The sequence below is a fragment of the Vanessa tameamea genome, chromosome 25 (assembly GCF_037043105.1).
Source record: "Vanessa tameamea isolate UH-Manoa-2023 chromosome 25, ilVanTame1 primary haplotype, whole genome shotgun sequence".
Lineage (NCBI taxonomy): Eukaryota > Metazoa > Arthropoda > Insecta > Lepidoptera > Nymphalidae > Vanessa > Vanessa tameamea.
The window spans coordinates 8,062,014-8,086,133 of NC_087333.1; the positions used below are offsets into that span (position 1 = coordinate 8,062,014).

At 32.6% G+C, this 24,120-nt stretch overlaps 1 protein-coding gene across 3 annotated transcripts in view; it reads left to right on the top strand.

Moving 5' to 3' along the window:
• LOC113396219 (rhophilin-2) overlaps positions 1-24,120 on the top strand; it is an 87,449-nt gene that overhangs the window by 25,981 nt on the left and 37,348 nt on the right. The window contains exons 1-2 of one of the 3 annotated variants that reach the window (XM_026634080.2): positions 12,155-12,262; positions 14,472-14,588. The exons of 1 other annotated variant lie outside the window; for it this stretch is intronic. In XM_026634080.2, the coding sequence (XP_026489865.1) occupies positions 14,562-14,588 (27 nt within the window). In that variant the 5' untranslated portion in view covers positions 12,155-12,262; positions 14,472-14,561. Of the gene's footprint in view, positions 1-12,154; positions 12,263-14,471; positions 14,589-24,120 lie in introns of those variants that run through there. One more of the 3 variants, XM_026634081.2, reaches the window with a different exon arrangement.

Genomic DNA, 24,120 nt, shown 5'->3' on the forward strand with positions numbered 1-24,120 from the left:
AAGATTATTATGAATGTGATGAATTGCAACATATTGATTAATTCGGTTTACATATTATGTATAAAAATAATAATTTCATTCAAATATAATAAATATGTATTGGTTAGATTTCAAATGTTAATTCGTGAGACTAAATTTTTTTTATAATGTAGGCAGATGTATAAATTCGCCATCTTATGCTAACCACCACCACTGTAGGAAATATTCCCTATTTCTTACATCACCAATGCGTCACTATCGCTTGCACAAGCCCTTCTGTGAGAAGGGAAAACATCGTGAAAAACCATATGTCGAATGATAATATGCCATCTGTACAAACCCGCATTGGAGCATCGTGGTGGGATGAGCTCCATCTCCTCTAAAGGAGAGGAAACCTTTTTTTTCGCTGGAAAAACGCGTTACGCGTTTCCCCCATGTGGAAGTGGGGGGTATGTGGAACTCGCCGGTGTCCAAGATGTAGGCGGTACACCGGAATACCCACTAAAAAACCAGCGGTACCCTCTCCGTCTCGTTGGTTTCGCATGCTACCGTGACGTAAAGGAGAGGAGGCCTTAACCTAGCAGTATGACATACAGACTGACACGTTTTTCCCGAAAAACTTGGGTCGACTTTACCATTAGTTCGTTACAAGATCACCCATGACGCCGTGAGTTGCTCTTATCTCAGTTCAGCTCTCCTAGTAACCAATCTTTATAATAATCGTGCGAAGTGCTGCTAATTCCTAGTTAAATATTAAATGCAGAACTTAACGGCGTTCTTTTTAACTTCCCTAAATAAAATAAATAGTTTTCAAGATTTTATCTCGCATATCAAAGGATAAACAACTTTCTTCTACACTATGTTGTACTGTTAACCCGTCACACACCGGTAATACCTCAAACCAGAATCGATCCCGCACCAGCGAGAGTTGTCGTTATCTTTCGCGTCGTGTCTAGATAAATTTAGTATTAGGGTTGTCACTTATTTTTCTATGAGAACATATTTTTATATACATCTATAACTAAGGAGTTATCAAGCGAGATGAACCGATGACTTAGATGGGCTGAATGTAGAAGATTGGGCGTACATCAGAGGCTGCTCAAACTGCAATTATCGTAATTATGACGATAAAAAAATTACATTATATTTTTTATTATATAAAAATTACACTATATTTATTATCGTCTAAAGCAATCTTCTATAATTATTATTATTTGACTATTAATAATCTAACTTTTAGCCGTAAATCAATTTTGTAGTGTCATATTGTTTTAAATAACTTAAATTTAGGTGATGAGATAAAATACAACTGCTCGTCATACAAGGTTATAGACACCATATTAATGGCCCATTTCGTAGCCCAAAAACGATACTTTACTAATATGAATCGGGAGTTAGATACAAAACATTTAATAATACAAGTTATGTTAAAATAATTTACATTATATTTATGGCAACCCTATGGCATGTAATACATAGTCACTTTCAAAACCACTCCTTCCAGGAAATAGCATCAGGAAAAAAGATATAACTCGAAGTTTAACGCAACTAAATACTTACTAGTTTTCTTAATCCCTCCTCCATCTTGAAAGGAAAAGTCGCTTTCCACTTTTTCTGGCTTTATATAATACATTAGTTATTTCGTTGACGGTTTTTTTTTAAATATGTTGTGTACCATTACAAGATTTTTAAGATTTTTTCAATGTAATTAGTCGAAAATTTGCAGGAGGCTAATATTATGGAAAGTGACTATCACAACGTATGGACATTTGCAGAAACAGACGGCATTCAGGACCATTGCCGGCCTTTGAGGAATTAGTGGGCACTTTTTGTGAAGGTTGCCAACGCATATCGGCTTGGAGAAACCGCCTGCGAAAGTTGGTTGGTTGATTTGTTGATGGAAAATGCCTTAATTGTGCCGAATTTCTGCAGCGTGGTAGCATAAGATTTTCCAAGGGAATTCTGCAGGAGAAAGGCGATTGTCCAGTGGGACATTGTTACATGTGCAGTATGTCTCTGTTTAGTATATCTCGTTTATTATTTGTATCTTGAAGCTGCATGTTTTTATTTCAAATCATATAACTTTATATCGTGACTAGTTTCTTTGCGCGGCTCCGTCCGCAATAAGGATAACGGGTAAGAGTAAGTACCCAATTTCCTTGTACCGACAACGTGTAAGATTTGATACAGATCACTTGAGAATTTACGATTTGAAAAACAAATAAACAAACTCACGTTTGACCGTATAATATTAATTAGGATCGTAATCATACAATTTAAGTTATAATAAGTCTAGTGATATTTATCAAGATTTCAAAACAGGGGGTAATCCTACTTATAATGGTTATGTTATATACATTCCTATTTCTATACCGATTCAACTTGGACTATCCCTCACAAAGAAACTCTAGCTCATCGTAGCTGAGAGCAAATTCTACTTCAGCGTTGCAGAAATATCGATAGTTGAACTCGATAACTATTCGGGATATCGATAGTATCGCTACCTCTCTATAAGCAATATTATTGACAGCAGCGACTCTATTGATACTATCGATAGTCGATCGATAGTGGACTATCGATATGCAACACTATTCTACTTATTTATATCAATTATGATACAAACCCAATTATATTCCAATCTTCGACGGAACCACAACTGCGTCGCTGTGTTAGTAGAAAAGGAAAACAATTGTGGCAATTTGTTAGTAGAATTACCCAAGTCATAAAACGCAATGAGATCGGGTGCGTTTTTCAGCTGGTTTCGTAATGAGGCAAGTGTAATTAGTATTTCTAGTTTCCTTTTAGAACTATCGACTATATTCGGTACGGAGTAATTGATTCGGGATTACATATAATACACATGGTCTAGCGGTTTGAAAGGGGGAAACTTGATCGAAGTTTACGGGTTCAAATCAAAATGCCATCTAATTGATGTATGCCGAATTAAATTTTAAGGTTACGATTATTGGACGAGGGTGAGTCGAGCTTGCTAAAAAAATGCTAAGGCAACAGATAACAGCCGACAATGGCGGTGTATGTCACGCGAATCACCGACGTCTATAATAATTGGAATCCCAGTTAATTATTCGATTTAACAATTGAAAAATATTGTACGAACGCGTGTAAAACATTTCAACATTATAGTTTAACGACACCAACTTTTATTTCCGGAATCAATTACAACATTCCCGCGCCCTCGTGATGAGTGAAATAAATCATATGTTAAGTAACAAGGATGATAACGGCGTTCCTGCCAATAGCCGAGTGCCTTCAAATATATGATTTGACTTTTTAATATTAATTCCTTGTTATATACGTCAAAGTCAAAGTCGAAGATATTTATTCAATATAGAATCGAACACAGTCCGGAAACAAATACCTCGAACCTGAGAAGAACCGGCGAATGAAACTCAGCGGGTTTTTTTTAATGTACAGTCAGAGTAAGAAAACCTTCGTCGGTTTTCAAATTCATTCATTTATCAAGTCGTAAACTCTTAGTACCTTTTGAAACTAAAGCACTAAACAGAACTGCATATAAAATTAAACTAACATAGTATGACAACTTGGTTCAAAATAGTGTTACATCTTTGGACTACGTCTAGTGTCATATCAACATGGAACCTTTTTAATGGCCTAATTAGTCATTACAAGATTTAAATTAGATATGATATCTTCTACTGAATTGTCAAAGTCTGTCAGTGTTATATATTTTCTTGCAATATCTTGTAATTTTAGAACAATTAGAATAAAAACGTTTATAATATTATTCGGCAGTTGTTTTGAGTGACGGTTAATGTAATGACGTGATCACACGTCACGGCATTACATTAACCGTCAGATCAGTGGTTCCACCGGGAAGAGGTGGTGATTCGTTGGACTGCAAAAGCGGCGGATATCGAAAATCTATGGGGTTTGATGGTGCGGCGGTGAATAAATAATAACGATAGAACCAAAGCAGCTGTCGTAGAACATTGCCGAAGTGTTTGGGAGGGCTTCAGAGGAACCGACATATGCTCTCGCCTTGTTGGATCAATGCGACAGCGACTACAAGCTGTGACGATACGAATGGCGGATATACTCGTTTTTAATAAAATAAATAAGATTTGTTTAAAGGAATAAATATTATCATAATTACTATTTATTTTTACTATTTTATTTACTACTTCCGTCCTGTGGTTTCACCCGCGTTCCCGAAAGATTTTATGTTTTCCCGGGATAAAAAGTGTCCAATATGTTATTCCAGTACATATTCTATCTGTGTGCAAAATTTTATCCGAATCCGTTCAGTATTTTTTACGTGAAAGAGTAACAAACATCCATCCATACCTCAAAGAAATCAGCCAGATCCATACACACAAACTTTCGTGTTGTAAAATTAGTAGGAAGTAGGATTACTACTATGCACTCTCTTTTATAAGAGACAAGACAATGTTCTAAAATCCGATGTTACACGAGCATTCACGAAGGACTATGAGGTTTCGTGAAAAGTTGGTAATTGTCATTCCGATTGACGGCATCTTATTATTATTATTATAGCTTTAAAACGGTATTATACTCTTTGCTAGATGCGACTTATAATGACATTGCGACGCAATACGTCAAACTCAATCGGTAAAGCAGGTTATCGCTCATACTGAGCACACGAAAATCTTAAGGTGGCGAACCTTTTCTTACCCCGACTGTACATTAAAATATATTACATTTATTTGAAACAGCTCGGAGGCGATCGTCTTATTCCTAAGGTGTGCTATCAACTAAGTACATACATATTTGTATGTACGTATGTCCGACCGTTTTGCTAGAAAGCGGGAAGTCTCCCACATCAAAGAACAATGGCGTATACCAAATAAATTATTATACAAACAGACTTACTTTCACTTGAGAATCAATTAACGGCGTACTAATTTTATCTATGTATAGTTTCATAATAAATCGATTCGCAGATCAGATTGTACAATTAAAAAAAACGGATTATATTTTTCTTTGTTTTTTTTTTTTAATTAATATTTAAATTCAAGTTCTATGTAAAACAAACGTACATACCCAATGGTCCAGTAGTTAGAAAGTATCTTTGGTTACAACCCAAATGTATATTTTATGTAATCAACACCATCAACAGACCATCGCTAGCAGGACTAACTGGGTTAGGTTCCGTGGTTAGAAGACTTGAATCTCAAACGCTGATTGCGACTTCAAAACCGCGCAAGTACCACTTAATTCTTCTGGTTAGTTCATGTTTATGATAATACATGTATACCGAATATTCTTATTCAATATAATTAATATTAATATAACAATTTATTTAAAAACAACAATCTATAAAACCCAAGCAAGCACCACTTAAGTGGTGCTTAATTTGTTTTTATAATTCATCTCGTGCTCTTGAAGGAAAACATCGTGAGGAAACCTGCAGGTTAGCAATTTCAACGAATTTCTGACACATGTGTCTCTAAACCCGCATTAGTGATGGATTACGCTCCAAACCTTCTTCTCGAAGGGAGAGAAGGCTTTAGCCCAGCAGTGGGAAATTTACAGGCTGATACTATAAAACGTTTATTATTAACCGCCTTCGAGATCGGGCCAGCTAGACATCTCGCTTCTATAAAGTGTGTATTATTGTATTTTTATTGAATTTCAGTTCGCAACGAACTTTATATAGCGGTTCCCGTTATTATCTTATTTTTACCGCTAAAAAGCGTCAAATCTTTCGACCCGATATCAAAACCGGCTCCCTTATAATGCAATACGTTTTTTGCGGGGTTCGATGCCCGCCCGAGATAATTGTCGTCGAGGTTGCATTGATGATTACATAGAGTATACATTTACAGATAGATATTGAATAATTAATTATTTGATAGATGAAATATTTGTGTTATTTAGTTTGAAATAAAATATGATCAAATGTTTAATTGAATGAATATTCGAATTTTATCAAGTCCATTTTAAATTTGAATAACGTACAGTAATGATCTTGTGTTAAAAATTTTAAAGTAAAAGCAAGGTAGCACATCAGATATGAGCTTAAACTGAATGGCGGTAGGGTAACTCAAATTCACAAAAAACATCAACACAAATGATCATAATCGACTTGACCCATAGTTCAACGAAGATTCAAAAATCAAACTGTACTTTATTGAAGAAGGTTTTAAAATAGGTATCTCACAAGAACCGTTCCGTGTGGAATGTTGATATGTTACCGAGAAGAACTGGCAAGAGACGCAGCAATTACTCTTTTATACAAATATCGAGGTAATTCACCGTAATTTTAGAAATAAATTACGAAATATGTGTAGATGTTGCGTTACTATTAGTACATTGAAAACAATTTTGTTTTTAAACAAGAAATATTTTTTTTATTAGAATTAGCTCCTGTGGTGATATACAAATACAAGGTCTAATCCAGTGCAACGTATCAAATTATTATTATATTGTAGCATTTGAGTAAAACTTAAAAAAATACTGGTACTATAGAATATAGAAATCCTTATTTGGAAGCTCTGAATGTAGCTACTCTATAAATATACGCGCCTTCGATTCATTCACGTTAGCAAACTTATTCGTTTACTGTGACCCCGATACGTCTTGCAAAAGTCAAGCGTACCTTATGTATACGTCTTAAATCGATTGGAAAACTTGTAATTTTACACCTTATCCCTTTAATATAGAGCTTAATTTCATTTTCCAATTCATTAGGGATTTTTTTCGAATTCAAATTCTAACCAAACTAATTTATACTTTACATTCTTCTCATAAAGATTAATTTTCATAGCAAGAAATTGACATAAACATACATAAATAACATAATCAGCCTGTAAATTTCCCACTGCTGGGCTAAGGCCTCCTCTCCCCTTGAGGAGAAGGTATGGAGCATATTCCACCACGCTGCTCCAATGCGGGTTGGTGGAATACACATGTGGCAGAATTTCGTTGAAATTAGACACATGCAGGTTTCCTCACGATGTTTTCCTTCACCGCCGAGCACGAGATGAATTATAAACAAATTAAGCACATGTAAATTCAGTGGTGCCTGCCTGGGTTTGAACCCGAAATCATCGGTTAAGATGCACGCGTTCTAACCACTGGGCCGTTTTAATGCCGTGTAATACTGTAATTTATTAGAAGTTATTCGAAAATATTAAGTTTAATTATGATTGCGTTCTTTGTATGACAAATCGAGATTAGATTTATTCAAATACAGTAATGTATTTGTTAATACATTAAATATAACTATATCAATATTTCTATTTATTTTGAAAATGGAATGTCGTTAGCGATGGTAAAAATAAATTTTATGATATTTTTGAATATAAATGCAGAGTCATGCTCGTGTTAAAGGTCAACGTTTGTAAGATGTGTGTGCTAATGTCGTTTTGATCGCTATCGGTGCATAAAAATCTATTTTGACTATTAACTCAGAACTTGTTTATATTTGATCACTGCTCGGTATATTTGCGGGAATCGTGTGAATATATTGCACAAACTTTTATAATACGGATAGCGTAATTTCAAACATTTTTTTTTTTAATCTTTGCCTTAATCTTAAAGCCAAGGCTTTGCCGCATACGTATATTATAATTGTTTCGTCCCTTTCCACTAACACTACTAGTCCTTTATTCCAAATCCCAACGAAAACTCAAATAAAATTTTGCTTATTTTAAGCAAAATCTGAATTATTGTTTTTATATAACAACTGGCGTTACATATCAATTTTCAGCATCAACATTGTGAATAGTGGTCTCCCGCGGCTTCTTTCGCGTTTTAGGGTGTGGTCTTCAGGTGTTAGGCAACAAATGTAGCCTATGTCTTCCCGTGGAGTTCAGTTAACTGGTTTTGGCCATATAACAGCAACAGACAGACAGAGTTACTTTCACATTTATAATATTAGTAAAGATTAACCAAGAAACGGTTCTATAACCATCATCTGTGCAAATAAAATGGCTGTCAATTCAGATTATACAGTAATATATATTATTCGACTTAAGTATCATTTAAATTTTATTGCAAATGTAAATTAAACCAGTAATAGGAAAATTTGTAATGAGCCAGTAAAATATGACTTTCCACTCTAAATAATTCATTAGAGAGGCCTTAATGTATTACGATAATTCTGTGTTCAATTAATGTTTAATCATTTAATTTTTTTAAACCTTTGATTGTCAAAAGTTTTCGCGCGTTAATGTAAAAAAAAAAACTAGCGAAACAAATTCAACTTAATTACGGTGTTCTTTTTTTGAAAAAAATATATTTACAATACACATCTTCTCGCTTCCCTGCAATCTGTGGCGTGATTTCGTGTAAAAAAAAAACACGAAGTGTGTAACACGAAGCTAGGGAATTGGCGCACTATTTGATATGACCTGCGCGCAATTCTAGAGTTGGCTGTCAGTTGGTTTAAACCCATTTTGATATCATATGCGACTTCTGTAAGGCGAGCTCATTTGTTTTTTTTTAAACATCTTGGCTATTTTTTAGACACCGTTTCATTATTAAAGTACTATTCTTGCTTATAGTTTTCTGTAATTTTTATGTCTGCATTTCTGGTAAAAATAGATACATTTAAAAAGTCAGTTTATATTTTGTCTAAATTTATCATTACGTTAAATACTTAAATAGACTTCAAATATTTAAGTTAAAAGTTGCGCCTGATTGTAAATAATAGCAAAAATTCTATAAATACATTTGCTTATAATCTGTGGAAGGAAGGCTGGAAAGCAAAACGTGCTTCGCCATTTTAATAGCCTTTTAATATTCCGTGGCAAAGGAATCCTCTCTCCTAAGGAAGTTTGAAATAATGAATAATTAGATGTTCGACTGGAAAAATATAATTTTGCGGTGAAATTATTATCAAAGCTAATTAATCAAATATAAGTAGTTTAGTCGAATAGTATTGTATACTCCATTCCAACCATAACAGGAAAAAAGCCAAGTAAACAACATTTGACAGCAAATTGACGCGATATCATTGATATAGAGCTTAATTAATCTATAATATTCACTATGGATTTGCGAAAAATTGGCGCTTTGAACGTTAACGAACCTGTTATCGGAATTAACATTAAAGTAAAAATAAGTGGTTAAGTACATTAGTGTTGAATTATAAATAAAGATATATTAATCATAAACTCTTAGTAGTGCCCAACATAGTTGAGTTATTAGCAAAACGCATGAAATACGTAAATCTAAGGTTTGTTTATCTTTTTTCCTACTTCTATTGGAATAGGCTATAGTATATATACCAAAGCAAGCTTCGAATCCCAAAGAATACGTAAATCTAAGGTTTGTTTATCTTTACTCCTGCTGCCATTGAATTATACAAAAATATCGATTATCCAATTTAGTCAAAACCGAAATGTAATAATCACCAATTATAATTTCTATATAATATTTTGTTTAGTGCTATGTTAATATCCTGTGTGCTTGTCATTGATGTACATATCAGTGAATACCCAGTACCCTTAACATACTATAATATTTAACATAATATGTATATTGTAAGTGTACTTATGACATAATTAAATATAATATCTTATGTGTGAGTAGGGTATGTACCGGATAGTTTATATAGGCAGTAATAAATATTTATAGAGTATTAAGATATATGAGACATATTGTAATCATATACTCGTATAACATAGTTTTTTAAAAAATATATAAGTCGCTTATTTCGAAAGCTAACTTTAAGTTTATCGTGGCTATAACCATTGACGTAGCTAGGGCAAAGGCCCCTAAGGTGGCGGCCCTAGGAACCAAAAGATGAGTTGTCCTACGTATATTTTCATATGATATATTTTTGACATTTATTAATTCCTGTTTTAAAATTGAATGTAAACACAAAGAATAAATTAAAATTAAAAATCATTAGTATTTATATAAAAAGTTATTATAAATTTCGACTAGGGGCCCGACTTTTTTCTCGGGGCCTCCTCCGCCTACACCACTGACTCCCATGAATAAGGCAAATCAGCAATGGTTAGGTTAGAAAGAAAAGAAAAAGGCAACTTGGTTTTATTAAGAAATTATCTTATATTTTAAAACAGTATATGTTGTCGGATATTCTAAATAAATTCGCAAGAATTGTGTTAAGAACAAAACAGCAAGCTACCTAACATAGATAATTAATATAATTAATTAATCGTTACTTGAATCTAACACCGATGCTTCGGTCAGGTGCGCTGTGCGGCGAGCTTCCGTGTTGACCGCCATGTCGTTAAGGGGAAGTTCAATTTTAAAACATTTTAAAATTTAAATTCATTAGTAAAATATCTTAATTTATAAACTAGACTAGTTGAACGAATTTTTAGAGTTGTATATTTTTTAATTTAATAAACCACAGTCTCTTAGCAAATTCCAATGAATGCATTAATCGAATGATACGCTATTTATTTCCGATATTGTAATTGCAACACGAAACACAACTCGGAAACGAAGATTGACAAAACTCAACTTTTTTACGAAATAATGATTCATGAATAATATCTTCAAATGTAACATTTATTATACTTATAATAATATGCACATTAACTTGTATTGATTTCAATAATATATCACTATTTTATATTTATATTTATATTGTCTATAGTCAACAACCACTTACCATCAGGTGGCCCATTTGCTTGTCCACCTACTTATCCCATAATAAAATTACATAATTGACACATACATGACGACCTCCGTGGTCGAGTAGTGTGTACACCGGTTTTCATGGGTACGCCACTCCGAGGTCCCGGGTTCGATTCCCGGCCGAGTCGATGTAGAAAAAAGTTCATTAGTTTTCTATGTTGTCTTGGGTCTGGGTGTTTGTGGTACCGTCGGTACTTTTGATTTCCATAATACAAGTGCTTTAGCTACTTAAATTGGGATCAGAGTAATGGATGTGATGTTGTCCAATATTTATTTTATTTATTTATTATTTATAATTAAAATAAACAACATACTACGCCATTCTAGTCACGTAGCTTTCATTACTAAGTATATAAACACTTATATACTTTTTGAAAGGAAAAAAATAATAATGATTATTATTAAACAAACATTCTAAGGACAGTGATAAACGATACCCGTTGTAATAATATCGTTATACGACTTTTACATCAAGTTCTAATACTGGTAGGATATGTGAAGGTCCTCTGGGACCAGTCACTTGTCATATATCATATTGCCGTGTACCAAATCTTTACGGTGTTTGATAACGAGTATTAAAACCTTTTTTTATGGAAACTTTTTGATTACTTGATTATCCGAGTCATCTTGGAATGTGAATGTTTAATCCTGACTTCTTGGCACATTGCAATTACGATTTTTTCTTTATTTTCTGGAAAATTGATAATCAGATTGGGAGATGGGGCTATCTGATGGAAAGTGGTCACTGCTCATAGATTTAAGATCATTTGTATTTTTAGATATTGGCGTTGTATTGTTACTCATTGGCGATATAAGGGTTAATACCCTTATATTAACTTATCCGTATTGAATAATTATAGTTTTTTTAAATATTTTTTTGAATCATGTATTATAGCAGTAATGCACTGTATTGACTCGGTGCACCGCACACAACGGTACGCTTCGGTCAGATGCGCGCAAAGCTTCCGCCTTGACCGCAACTAGTTGCAGTTTTACCATTAAATATTACAACGTACTGTTTTTAGTATTCTCTGTCTATTATCAACAGTCTAAACAAAAGATTCTTCCTTTTTAATTAATATTATACGTATCATTTAATATCATTACCTACCATGGCCTAATTATTTTCTTCCTTATCCCTACTTTTTTATGAAAAACTAAATTTAGAAAAAGTGTGTTGCTTTTGAAATGTAATGTATGTATGTATATGTCTATTATAGATCTGTTCTCGTGAAGATGCGCCCTTCCACTTTAAATTATCCTTATATAAAATAAATATAAATATAATAAATAGCAACCTTATATTTTCATCATTGTAACGCTCGCTAAAATAATTACAAACCGACGACGTAGCATGTTACCTGTAAGAGTATAATGTGTGTATAAAGTATGTTATAATAATGGTATTTAAATCTTAAATCATTATAGTTATATTTATAAAAAAACTTTTTTTTAATATATAATTTAATTCTTCTTAATGGCTGTTTGCATCAAAATTATTAAAAATAAAAACAAAAAGAAAGCCTGGCCTTAACAACAGCACTCCCTGCTTGAAGCAATCAAGAGCCAAGCGACTAGCGAGCATTCTCCCGCGACCGCGACGCTATACACACGTACGTTCGAAAATCGAATACTTATTTTTTGTGCAGTGTTTTGAAACAGTGTAGGTTTAAATTTAAAAAAAAATTACTCCAAAATTTCATCACTCCAAAACTGTCAAATTGATTGTTTTTTTTTTTAATTCGTTTGTGCTCTACTTTGTGCCAGTGACATAATTCACACGATTTAAAAGATATTAGTGCTAAGTGCGAAATCTATAAAAAAACTGTTAAATGTGTTTTTACATTTAAAGTTAAATTTTAAAAAAGCAATAAAGTTTAATATTGAAATTTAAAAAAACGATATATATAATAACGTACTGTTTTTATAAATATAAAATATATTTTCAACAGGAAAAATATTAATTTTAAAATTTTAGTATTAACATTCAAATTTCTCCTAATATTTATTTATATACAAGTGATGTAGAAAATATAAGCCATTATATAATGACCAGTAGTGAAACAACAGCTATGTTCACAAATAGAAAGGCTGTTTTTATAAAATCAATTATATTTTTATATAGATTAATACAATATAAGCGTTATAAATAATAGATATAAGTAAATATATTTTATTTATTTCCGGAACCTGTATCATTAATAACTTATTTATACAGATAAATAATAAACCCTTATAAATGTCACATGAAAATAGACATAAAATAATTAAAATTGAAATTAAAAAAAAATTATCGTGATTTTCACAAACGTATCTGGTATTAAAAAAAAAAAACGAACACTTCAAATAATCGCTATCGTCATTCTGTCAGCCATTTTGAAATTCAACAGTTATACTTTCTTAAATATCATCTTTGTTTTATTGGTATTTATTTACTTCACACTTTCCATTCACGAATGATTTGAAATAAAAAAAAAATAAAATGTTTACTATGGCCCAGTTCTTTAGTTGAAACGACGCAACTTATTCTACTTTTAAAATAATTCGAAATTGTTCTAGCTTCCTACTATTATTCAATAACAAAACAAAAAAGTAATAGACGAATGAGACAAGATAACTTCTTATATTCTTATGAATCTACGTTTCTAGAGATGAGAGATGTTTAAAGTACCGCATAATCTAACCCAGGATCCAAGCTCCATGTAATAGCAAAATAGGATTAGCGGATAAGTCTTAAAAATCACAGTTACTTTCGCGTTTGTAATATTAGTTCTGTATTAAATGCTTGGAATATAATTTCGCTACGTTTTAAAACCACGCTCAAGTGTTTAAAGCGACTAGACTAATCATACTTTACTTAAATAGATATTTGTAACCATCACGGATCACAGAAAATCCCGTTTAGTTTATTTTGTGCGCTTAAAAAATAATAAGGATTAGGTTTTAAACTCTGTGTTAATTATTTACGAACTTATGATAATAAGTAAATGTTGAATATTTATTTTGATATTGATAAAAAAAATTGTTCGATATTTACCTCGCCAAATATAACGAAAAGTGCAGAATATATCATACAATTATTACAATGAAAGTTTAGTATTTCTACATGTATTTAACAAAATAAAAACAAAACAAAGATTTTACGTCATACTTTAATATGTGTTAGGAATATTACATATTAGTAAAAAGTAGTATAATTGTCTATGTCTAAATCTCATTGCCTAGTCTATATAATATTTGACATTATATTCGAGTGCTCTCTATAGTGGAATGAAAAGAAAACTAAGAACTTAATGGTGAATATTATACTTTTTGTTTTCAAAGTATAGGTACCTTCTTAATTTTGCTACAAGTATTTAAAACGCGATATTTACCATGTTTTTTATTTTTATTTGGTGGAGCTCGATATTTCGACATTATCTACGAATGTCTAGTTCACGAGACTGTGACTAAAAAAAAATATTCTTAATTGTATTTACGAACAACAGTGTACATATTTTAAGCAACTATATAAATATACAAAACAGAAAAGTCATTGACTTATTGCTTGAAATATATTAATGCGTTTTAAACTATTGTAATAAAAAAGCGTTTCATCTAACACGTAATAAACGTCCATAATTTATTTCGCAAATATTTTTCGGCTGTCTGTTTATTACTTAAGTCGCTATTACATATGAATGTTTAAATTTATAAGTATAAATAATTATGAATATATTAATAATAATCTGTCATGAGAAAAGATTAAAAACAAAAATGTTACTCGATTAAGTCAAAACTAAATGCAAAAAGAAAAATACTTATTTTAAAAAACACATTTAGCAGTTATTTTGTTAAACGATTTAATTTTATTATTTGTTCGATATTTAAAGGTGATAAAAATACGAGATTGTCAGTCGAACAGTTTTTGTGTTTTGTGATGTGAACTAAATAGTGAAAAATAAAACTAAATTGGCGGGAATATGATGAAAATGGCGTCAGTTATTATGGTGAGATATTACTTTAAGATCATTATTTAATTAAATATTTATTAATAAGTAGTTATGTGTTATTGACAAGAAATATAAATGACGATATTATAGCGTTATTATTTTGGGCGCGAATAGTTCGACCGAAACTTGTTAAAAAAGTACGTTATGTTAAATGTATTACCCAAGTCCCTACTTATTATTCTAACACTTAAACTTATTAAAATTACACGGGGTTTTGTAACGTATATGAGAAGCGAAGATTGTTTGAAATACATAAATGAACATCATAATTAAATCAACTTTGTGAAAATGTGCAGAAATCATCTTATTAAGTGTTAAAGAGTAAGAAGTATAGGAAGTAACACCCGTGATACACTTAACAAACACATTGAATTACTACGACATTTTCTTCTAGGCAGGTCCTAACAAAAGTTTAGTTGGAATTTGTTGATAAGTATTGATATTGATTCCGAACCAGGGTTCGAAAAAATCCGATTTTTATAATAAATATCAAAAATCCGATTTTTATAATAAATATCAAAAATCCGATTTTTATAATAAATATCAAAAATCCGATTTTTTTATATACATCCGATATATATCCAGGCTAAGAATACGAAACGAATTTCATTCTGTAAACACTTAAAAATGTGAAAGGAATTTGTAAAATAATACAAGTGTCGAAATACCACATTTTTATTAAAAAAAAGTAACAAAGGAAATAGTGTCTATCTATTTGAGAAATAATTTTTTAGTGAACACTTAAAAAACAAGTACCTTTTATTATTATATCTTAATTTGTTTGTGAGATAAATCAACTAATTTTATTTAAATATTAATTTGTAATCGACTAATCATAAAAAGTAATCATTCAGAGTCAAGCCTTAAACATAGATCTATGAGAAGATAGGAAAAATCAATTGATATATATCAAGATAAAAATCAATTGATATATATCCGTTGATATATATCCGTTGATATATATCCGCGAACCCTGTTCTGAACTAATTAAAAAAAATAGAAGTGCCGATATAGAACCTCTCTAAGGAGTTTACAAGTGTCAAATTAAATTATGCCAAATGTTTATTCCCCACTAACTGGATTTCGAACGCGTATTCGAGCACGTGATGAATTATAAATACAAATTAAGCACCTGAAAATTTAATAGTAGGTACTTGTTCTCAAATCTGTTTCAACCTCGAATAAATTCTGCGGTGCTTATGTGTTAACGGCACCGCGATAAAAAAGGCGCCATTATAGGTTTGGTTTTTTTATGTAAAATTGACGCTATTTTGGTGCGGTGGTGTAAGTCCCGATTCAGCTTCTTAGATTCACGTGTCCTTGCTCATGGGCAACGTCGGCTCTCTTTTTTTTATGGCATTGGTTGGCAGACGAGCACTTGGGCCACTGATGGTAAGTGGTCACAACCGCCCATAGACAAAGGCGCTGTAAGAAATATTAACCATTCCTTACATCACCTATGCGCCACCAACCTTGGGAACTAAGATGTTATGTCCCTTGTGTCTGTGATTACACTGGCTCGCTCACCCTTCTAACCGGAACACAACAATACAGAGTACTGTTAGTTGGCGGTAGAATATCAATATCTCTAACACATGAATGAAATTTTCAAGTCTTAATTCACTCAATCCAAAATTAAACAAAATCATTTCACAAACGTAGACATAAGTTCGATTTTTAAATTCTATTTTAGAAATTAAACTAAAAATACGACTTGGTACATTTTAATTAACGCCGAACGCATTATATAGCTAGCAATAGTTTTACATATAAAGAAATGATAGCAAAGAAAATCTCGTACGGGTAATAGACCTCGGAATACAAGGTTCGTATCTCAGCCACGTTTCCTGTATATATAAATAAATACAGCCGTTGAACTTTGAAAGAAACCGTGGAGAGGTTATTTGTACTAATTAAATTATATAATGCTGTTACATGTGTTCGAGATTAAAAGACTCGGACAACGTTTGACTGATCACCATCAAAATTGTGAGTCACGCCTAAATACAGGACAGGATTTGTAGGTCTCGAGGCCCTGGGTAACAGAAGATAGGACGCCCCTAATTATTATTTGACAAATTAATTTAAACAATTTCATTTATATCAGTAAAATTTGTCAATATTATTATGATTTGATTACATCCAGATATCTATACATATATAATATTATAATTCTTATCTCGTCAGAACCTCTTTTGTTGGTCCACCCCTCTCTCGTTGTAGCCCCAGGGCAGTTACCGGTTGCCGTCCCCTAAATCCGGCCTACCTTAATAATTACTTAATACACATAAAAAAAATCCTTCGAAATCGGTCCAACGACTGACTTCGGAATTACAATTGAAAACATACTGAATTTAGTACCACTAAAAGAAAATGGCTAAATAATATTAAAACGATCCGACTCCATGAATCTCAACGATCATTGCACTTGATTGCATAATGTCTCTGACCGGCCGCATCGATTTATAGTTTAGTCTATCCTAGCCCAGCGCTGCCTAGCCTGGCCTAGACGAGTTTTCTAATCTGTAAGCAATTTAAAATGCGGAATTCCGTTTCCTAATTACTTTTAATGGCTTGATGAGTTCTGTTTATATAATTCAAAATATACCTTATACAAGCCCGCACAATATATTCTTTATTTTAGACATATAAAGCACTAGCAGTCCGTCCTGGCTTCGCACGTTTTCAATTTATTAATAAATAAAATTATATATAATATAAATTTAATTATTACTCTATAGCATCCAGGAATAATATAGTTCTCTAATAGTAAATATTTAAAGTTGGTTCATTAGTTCCTAAGTTTACCACATACAGACAAATTTACCTGTATATAATATTCGTATAGATTTAAATAATTACATAACATGATTTACCCGGGACTTTGTCCGCCATATAAAAAACCAGCCTGTAAACCACTGTCCAGCTCAAGCTCCTCGCTTCTTAAGAAACACGTTTTAAGCTTATTCCACCACTGTGCTCTATTGCAGGTTGATGTGCTTATTAAATTGTAAATTCTAAGCTTCCAAGTGATAGCTTATGTAAGTAACATGACCAAATTAAAAAAATATTTTTTTAACAAAACTGAGTTATTAAACTTATTAAGGGGTATTTTTTAACGATTCCTTCCTTTGAGAACTAACATGTTATGTCTCTTGTGCCTGTAACACTGTCTCACTCGCCCTTCACACCAGAACAAAACAAATCTGAGTACTGCTATTTGACGGTAGAATATATTATGAGTGTGTGGTACCTACCCAGACGGACTTGCACAAGACCTACCACCAACCAATACGCCCGTAACCAAAAGAAAAAACCGACCCAAGACTAGTGAAACTGTTGAATAATTTTGTCAAAATTATTGAATATTAATAGTCTCTCAATGTCTATAAAAAATTTTTTTTGTCTCAAATCGAAACCCAACATCTTCCAAAAACCCATCATGCAATATAGTGTATCTTTAACGGTATAAGTAAGTAGGTTACAACAACCGGTTATGTTCTGAGGTTCCGCTGAACTTTAACTCATTAAAAGCAATCTTTTTACGAACTTTTATTCAACTCAAGTTACTAAGTATCGGTCGGTTTTGGATCTCTTCATACTATATACGATCTACATTGGTGGCCACTTACCATCAGGTGGCAAATTGCCCTTCTGCCAAACGATGTCATTAAAAATGCATTTTAAGGATTTAATAGCACACAAGATCGAAGTACACCCTTCTTTCGTCAGAAACGTTTCACAGAAATGTTACAATTTTATCCTTTTTTTTTCTCACTGGAACACATTACGCGTTTTCCCCAAGTGAAGTGGGAGGGTATGAGGGACTCACCGGTGCCCATAACAACTAGTACACCGGAATACTCACTAAAAAACCAGCGGCACCCTCTCCGAATCTTCGGCGGTCGCCACGTGATCACTTTCTCATGCTACCGTGACGAACGTAAACCATCCTATAATACAGACTAACTACAAATAACATAAAACTTTGTCTATTATAGTCGCGCTACTATAAAACATACTAAAATGAATTCACTCACCCGTGTACCGAAACCCATCAAAGTTTGTAAATGAAGCAACGATCGAGAGCCAGTCGGTTCTGATAAACCAAAAATAGAAGGTCATCTTGCGTTCGTAACTTCCGTTCGTTTACGAAATCGTTTCGTAACTTTAATAGCATTACAGAATAATCTATTGCGATTATCAAGATTCCATTTGGACCGAGGGTCAAAGTGTCCCGAAGCTTTCGCGATAGAGGTTAGTGGCATCATTCTGTAGTTCCAGACAATTCGACACCACCTTGCTCAACGGTTTTGGACTCTTGATGGTTCATAATATCGATTGTAAGCATCAATAGCGCAATGGTTAAATGGCTTATTCCTGCCTAATTAGGTTTGATCCTGACTCCTTAAGTTATTGTAGTCCCCACTCTTAGCACAAGCTTTTAGCCTATTTGGAGAGGTAAATAGAAGTATTACTATTTTTCTTATAATGGAGCATTAATAATATTCTTAAAAAATATATTGAATTTTATTTTGTGTATTTTTAATTTTGGATTATTTTATTATTTTGACACTGATTTATTAATATTATTTTTAATCAGTTATGGGATTTTATAAATTGATTTATATTGTTAAATTTTACTGAGAATTATTACAATAATGTAGTGGCAGTCAACTTAACTAACGCATTGGATAACTGTAATGTTAGATACGTTTTTGTTTTTTTGTAAAAATAAAATAAATAAAAATAAAATTTAGACTGGAATCGGTGTAGGAATTTATCTATCCAATTTCTGTATTACAGATTCCACTGCGGTAAGCATGGAATGGCTATGATCAACCACTAACAGCGCTTTGATAATAATTACAATCCTGAGACTAGGGTGGACCTTTCATTTCACCACCGAATGAACAAATATCATTTAAAAATTCATACAAGACATATTTTCATGATTAAAATAAGGATTGACCAAAAAAAATAACGATTTTGAAATTGTCGAAGTATCTATTGATTCGTAAAGATTTTTTGTTGAACCTTGTTACTACTGGCAACATCGATACGTAAAATCGATGTTTTATAAACATCGATGTTCTAAACATTAATGTATGTTAACTTGAATACAATTATGATTACATGATTTTTGTTTACTCGTACGGTTTGTGGAAGCGATATTGATCGTATTGCATCTATAATGGTCAAGCGTTGTCATTGTTTTCGTAACGTGACCCGAATACGTTCCATATAAAACTTCCATTGATCTTGTTTTTATTTTATCTGTATAAAAAATTTAAATGAATTCAAAAAAAGAAGGATGTCTATTTTTATTTTTAAATATATTCACTGATTTCACGGAAAATACTTGAATGATGTGGACGATTTAAAATGTTATTATTATTCGAAATCGAAATCTTCTTTATTCGATTAGGGTATAATTGCGTATTTTACAACCCGGTAGCTATAGATGGCGCTGATTGAAAATGTCACTTTCCTAAATCGCACTGTTAAGATATTCGCTACCGGGTATATATAGTGTAAAATCAGTATTGTTTATGCGAGTCTCTTGCCGTTTCTTCGCTGGAAGCTGCTTTCCGAAACGGTCGTAGTATTTTAATATCGACGATTCAAAAACACTTAATTATGAAGTTTACTTGAATGAAATTGATTTGATTTAATTTGATTGAGACATCCTTGGGACGCGTGTATTCTGAACCCTTAAGTGGGTTCCCAACATGCCCCATGACGCTATAGAGGCCGTTATGGTCAAAGGCAAAAAGTTCGAAAAAAAAAAAGTGAAAACGATTGATTAATTACAGTTGTGAGTGGGAAGCACTTGTTTCATACACCATTTGATCCTTAATAATACTTTCGTGTAAAAAGTATTCGCAAAAAGCAACTTTGTAACGTAATCTTACAGTTTTATATTAAATGTAAAGGTACTGTTGGTGTTGCCAACAGTTAATTTTCCATAACTTCTCTTGTATTCTTATTGAAAGAAGAAAGAAATAAATGTTTATTTCTTTGCAAATTACTTAACAGATTTTCCAGTAACCTATCGTTTCTTCGTATTTAGCTACTCATAAATAAGCACCCAATTTTAGTTACATAAAGAAAATTCATAAATATTCTGATATCTATCTATCTATCTATGCTTATTCTATCCTATATGTAGTATTTATATAAGACGTTAAAATATTCATATATAAGGGCCCTTTACGACTTTCTTTTATTTCATAATATTTATTACTTTAAAATGAACGCGTCGTTTTAATTCGTTAATATTTACATAATCTGTATGTCACATATTTTGAAACGTATAATTTTCCGCGGCTGCGTAACAAAACCGGAACTTTCTGGCCAGTTTAATAACTCTATATCATTTACTGTTTCCGGACGAATAGTCGGTTACGAAAAGTTTATTACTAAAGCGAGTTATTAAAACTTAAACTGGTTTGTATATACACTAGCCGCCCGTCGCGCCTCACGCGGGTTAAATAAACAACTTTTATATGGAAGAGCGAACATAAAAGGAAAACTTTTCTTCTGATAGGAAAGTTGAAATTCTCAGCTTTTCTCTGCTATAATTTACATACGAACCTTCCTCTTGAATTACTGTTTATGGATATAATCCGCATCGGGACGGCACATTCGACACAGCAGAAAGAGTATTTGCCCAGGACCAACAGCTTTACCTGCTTGCTGAGGCACAGGAGTGTACTTCAATACAACTTCCTAACTGTGGGCTGTTAATAGGAATATTTCCACAGGAAAACGCAATAACATTTAATCTTTCCGATCTGGAGTTTGAACCAAGAACATCTCGATCTGTGCTATATCTAGCCACATACCCAACGAAACAGGTAACTTTTAATGACTACAGATGGAATAATTTTAAAGAAGCCTCCGTCGTCATCGTACCACCACAACACCACCGGCTCGTAATATGGACTGCTAGCATATCGGCATGCAATTCCTCTTCTCTATGTTTGTAAACAGTCATAACGATTTTCCGATTACCAAACTCTAAAAAAAACACCAACACGACACGATCACGAATTTCGATTATATTTGGAACGTTTCATATTTTATGTAATTATTATAATTATTTATCTTTCGTAATGCAATTCTATACTTAGAAGTATTACGTATTCATTTTTTAATATTACTGCATATATCTGTTATAAAGATGGCTGTCCATTTTGACGTACGAGGTAAATACATACGAAGTTGCTCCTCCAATTTTCCCCTTTGAAGTTGAAATTTTCAAAAATCACTAATTATTGAGCGTCGACGTCGTGCTGATTTTCAAGTCCATCGGAGTCACTCAGTGGAATTTCGCTTGTATGTTATATGTTATATGTCCTAATCCTAATTTCACCCCCCAAATCGCTATATTACAGAACAGCACTACAAACTTGATTGATTAACATAATTATTTAATTAAACATGTGAATTAGGACTTAATGAAAATTTAACACATTGAACCTATTCGGTTTATTACATTGGATTTCATTTACACATACTAGAAGTAAAACTTATGAAATAGTCCTTCTCTTAATCCTTCTCTTTCCCTCTTCATCATATCTTCTCTCTCATAACGAAATGAGCTTCAACGTGACGTATTCTTAAAACTTTGCTCTCAATATCCCAACTAACGAATATCGAATCGCCGTACAAGAAGTGTCACTTCAAAAAGTATATTATACATACAGACGCAATGAGAAGTACTCCTTAATTTAGTCGGCTAATAAAAAGATTTACGCCTCAGTGTCAACACGAGAGAGAGGTGTCATTTCTCCGCCCGAATTACTTAACAGAGCGAGACAGGTTACTTATTAGTAATTTTCGTTATCTGTTACAAATAACTCGTTAAATAAAGTCTGTTACAAAGTATCCCACTGCTGGGCAAAGGCCTCCGCTGTCTTTAATGAGAAGGTGTAGAGCCAGGTCTAAATCTTCAACGCTCCAATGCCGGTTGTTGGATAAACATGTGGAACAATTTCATTGACATTAGACACATGTAGGTTTCCTCACAATGTTTTCCGTCACCGCCGAATACGAGATGAACTATAAACACAAATTAAGCTCTTGAAAATTCAGTGGTTCTTGCCTGGGTTTGAACCCGTATCATCGGTTAAGATGCACCCGTTTTAACCACTGGGTCATCTCGGCTCTTTTTTGTTTGTTACCTCATAGCGTCTAAACCACTAGATAAGCGATCCTCATTGCCCATAGACATTTTGTCTAGCATTCTTATGAATACTAACCACTCATCATTGCTGTCCAAATTTTGGTAGTTAAGATGTTATGTTTGCTCACTCAGCCTGCAAACCGAAACAATGATACAAATTATTGCTATTTAGCGATACCATATATGGCGAGTTGATGGTACCTTCCCAGACTCAAAGCCCGGTTCATTGGAACCGATTAATTAAACCAAAAAAAATTTATTGCCAATAAAAAATCGATGTCGTTAAAATTCTGACTATAAATCTACCTGTTACCTCTGCATGTATCATTATGTAAATAATTTCCAATTACTTAATAGTTTCTGGCAGAGATCGCTTTAAAGAAATACATAACACGTGGCATACTTTTATCTTATTATATATGAATATATATATATATATGTATAATCTCCTAGTGGCGCGCCTTGTTAGACCGACTCGTGTGTCGTATGTTTTAACACTTTATTGTAAATAAGTTTTAAAATGCGTGTTAGAGGGATCGTAGGTTTAAGGTGTAATGCATATGCCCTTCCTTGGAGTTCAAGCTTGCGTCTTACGTAATTTCATGTAATTCGGTTGTGTGGTTAAGATTAACAAACAGACAGACAGAGTTACTTTCGCATTTATAATTTAAAAAAAATGTCTCGTTACTAATTCTTATATTTTTATCAATACTAATATTTATTAATAATATTAAGTACTAATATTAATAATATTAAGTATCAGATTTATACCCGCGTCTCCTCTTTCTAGATACCCATTTGCACATTTTCAAATTCAAATTTGAAGAACTTGCATATATAAAAATTTAACCTAAACTTTACCTCCTTGAATAGATAAATTAAAAAAGGCGTTGTCCTTATTTGGAATTTGAACTGATTTCGAGCCACGTTTCATCAAAATCTCTTCAAAGGTTTACCCGTGAAGTAGTAACAGACAAACAGACAGACAGACTACTTACTTTCGCTCGTACATCTCGTATATATTATCGCTATATGTGACAGCGAATTAAAAAAAAAACGTATTTCAAATATTGTCAAATCACGCGAGCCATGATCTTCGACGCTTTCACTTAAACATGGAGAGATATTTTGTAATATTCACTCTGTATTATGAAATGCATACCGCGTATTGTTAGATAAAAATATAAAACTTGAACTGTGTTTTAAAATCAAAATGTACATCGCGAAAATTACCAAAATGAAAATTATTTCACAAAACTGTATTAAGTGAAGCTGTCACTGGTTCAGAATGTAGATTCTATCGAGAAGAACCGGCAAGAGACTCAGTATTTACTATTT